Here is a 2,013-nt window from a genome sequence, read left to right on the forward strand (position 1 = left end):
TCATGGAAAAGTCTGAGAACTAATTTTGCTTTGAAATGAGCCCCTTTAGCTACCTTGGACCTTCATTCCTGCCAGGCCACAATCAGCTGGAGCTGAGTGGCAGCTGACCCCTTCAGATGCACATGAGCTCTCCCCTTGGCACAGTCCCCACCATTCCTGATGGTCAAGAAGCATCTATGTACAAATCCTCACAGCTCTCTGCTTATCTAACTGATTAATGTTCCCTTTCTGGTACATATAGACATCTGAGTTTGCAAACCCTTGTCTAAATTTTGGACTCTTAAGAAGTCCCTAGAGCCAGGCGCAGTGGCTCACGCCTGTAATCCCAACACTTTGGGAAGCCGAGGCAGGTGGATCACCTGAGGTCAGGAGTTCAAGACCAGCTGGCCAACATGGTGAAACACCATCTCTACTAAAAATACAAAAATTAGCCGGGTGTGGTGGCGGGCACCTGTAATCCCAGCTACTCAGGAGGCTGAGGCAGGAATATCGCTTGACCCCAGGAGGCAGAGATTGCAGTAAGCTGAGATCGTGCCATTGCACTCCAGCCTGGGTGACAATAGTGAAACTCCATCTCAAAAAAAAAAAAAAGTCCCTAACACAATTCTTCTCTTAACTGGCTGTTGGGATATGCTTTTTTTCATTTCCATCCTCTACTTCAGCCCCTACTCCATTCCTCTGCCCCAATCTCAGCTCAGCTGGCATTAGCATCTGCCCAACATTTTTCTTTTCTTTTCTTTCTTTCTTTTTTTTTTTTTTTGAAAGAAAGGCAATTTTATTTCAAAAAAAAAAAAAAAGTGTGCTCTGGGAACAGGGTTAGTCCATTTGGGCCTTCAGTGTCCTGGTGGTGATTTTGTCCTTCTCAGTGATGTGGATGATGACTCCCATGCCTGACCCTGCACCCCAGTCCATAGCATTGAGCATGGCTTGGGAGATGGTTTCAAACAGGTGTTCTGGATCCATGTTGGGTTCCCAGAGGGACTCACACATTCCGTACATTTGTTCGGCATAGCTGCCATTGACCACAAAGTCATCAGTCACCATGGGGCAGCCGATGAGGTCTAGAGAGCAACGGAAGGGCTTAAAGGTCTTCAGGTCCAAACCAGCAATGACTGGCTCAGTGTAGTAGGGGCCAAAATGTTTCTCATACAAGAGGTTGGCCACCATGCTCGTGAAGGTATAAGGTTTGATCTGCTGACCTTCCTTCAACTCATATAGGTTCAGCCGGAACTTGAGGCACTGGGCAACTGTCTGGATGTCAGTGGCAAGCCCGGCCAGACCGATGTACAACCAACCACCCATGGGAAAGATCTCCTGGAAGTCCGTGGTCACCATCTGGGCCTGGATCCTGAAGTGCCTGTCTGCAGCGATGGCCACACAGTTCTTCCCCTTCATGGCCATGATGGCTCCTCCGTTATAGGACATAATAGACATGATTGTGTGGGGTACGAGGACCCCTCCATTGCCAGAGCAATTCCAGTAAACCGGGTCTAGCCTTCACTCCTGCCCATCATTTCTGATATTTAGACTCTACATAGAGGGTCTTGAGATTCCAGGCCTTTACTCATCCTGCATCCCCTACCTACTTGGATGAATATTAATATTTACAATAACAGAGAAAAGTTCTCCAGAATGTCTGGGAGGTGAAAGAAGTTAAATAAATGGAAAGTGTTGTTATTGTTTGCACCATACTCTAGTTCTTCCAAGGGCCGGCTTCTAAATCTTTCCTGAACATCTCTTTTCTGATGATGTCTCCTCTACAACTCGAGATCGTGTTCTTGTCACTTTTCCATGGACATGGCCACCGCTTTCTAACTGGCTTCTCTGACCCTCCTTGGTCTCCTTTAGATCCTTTCTGCCAGCATGGTGATCTCCCTGAAATGCAATTTTGTCCATGTTACTCTTTTGCTGAAAACCTCCGATGCTGCTCTATTGTTTCAACATGAGAGAGTTTGAGATTCTCAGTAGGACTTAAGATTTCTCTGTGACCCACCCCCTCCCTACTGCTCCAGC

The 2,013-nt window shown here is 47.0% G+C and overlaps 1 protein-coding gene across 1 annotated transcript; it reads right to left on the reverse strand.

The window, feature by feature from the left end:
• Nucleotides 1–300: 300 nt before the first annotated feature.
• LOC100972843 (proteasome subunit beta type-3-like) lies at nucleotides 301–1,577 on the reverse strand. Its single transcript, XM_034955100.3, has one exon. It carries the CDS (start codon nucleotides 1,432–1,434, stop codon nucleotides 817–819), a length of 618 nt encoding a protein of 205 aa, XP_034810991.1. The 5' UTR covers nucleotides 1,435–1,577; the 3' UTR covers nucleotides 301–816.
• Nucleotides 1,578–2,013: the final 436 nt, after the last annotated feature.

The sequence above is a fragment of the Pan paniscus genome, chromosome 13, assembly GCF_029289425.2.
Source record: "Pan paniscus chromosome 13, NHGRI_mPanPan1-v2.0_pri, whole genome shotgun sequence".
Taxonomy (NCBI): domain Eukaryota; kingdom Metazoa; phylum Chordata; class Mammalia; order Primates; family Hominidae; genus Pan; species Pan paniscus.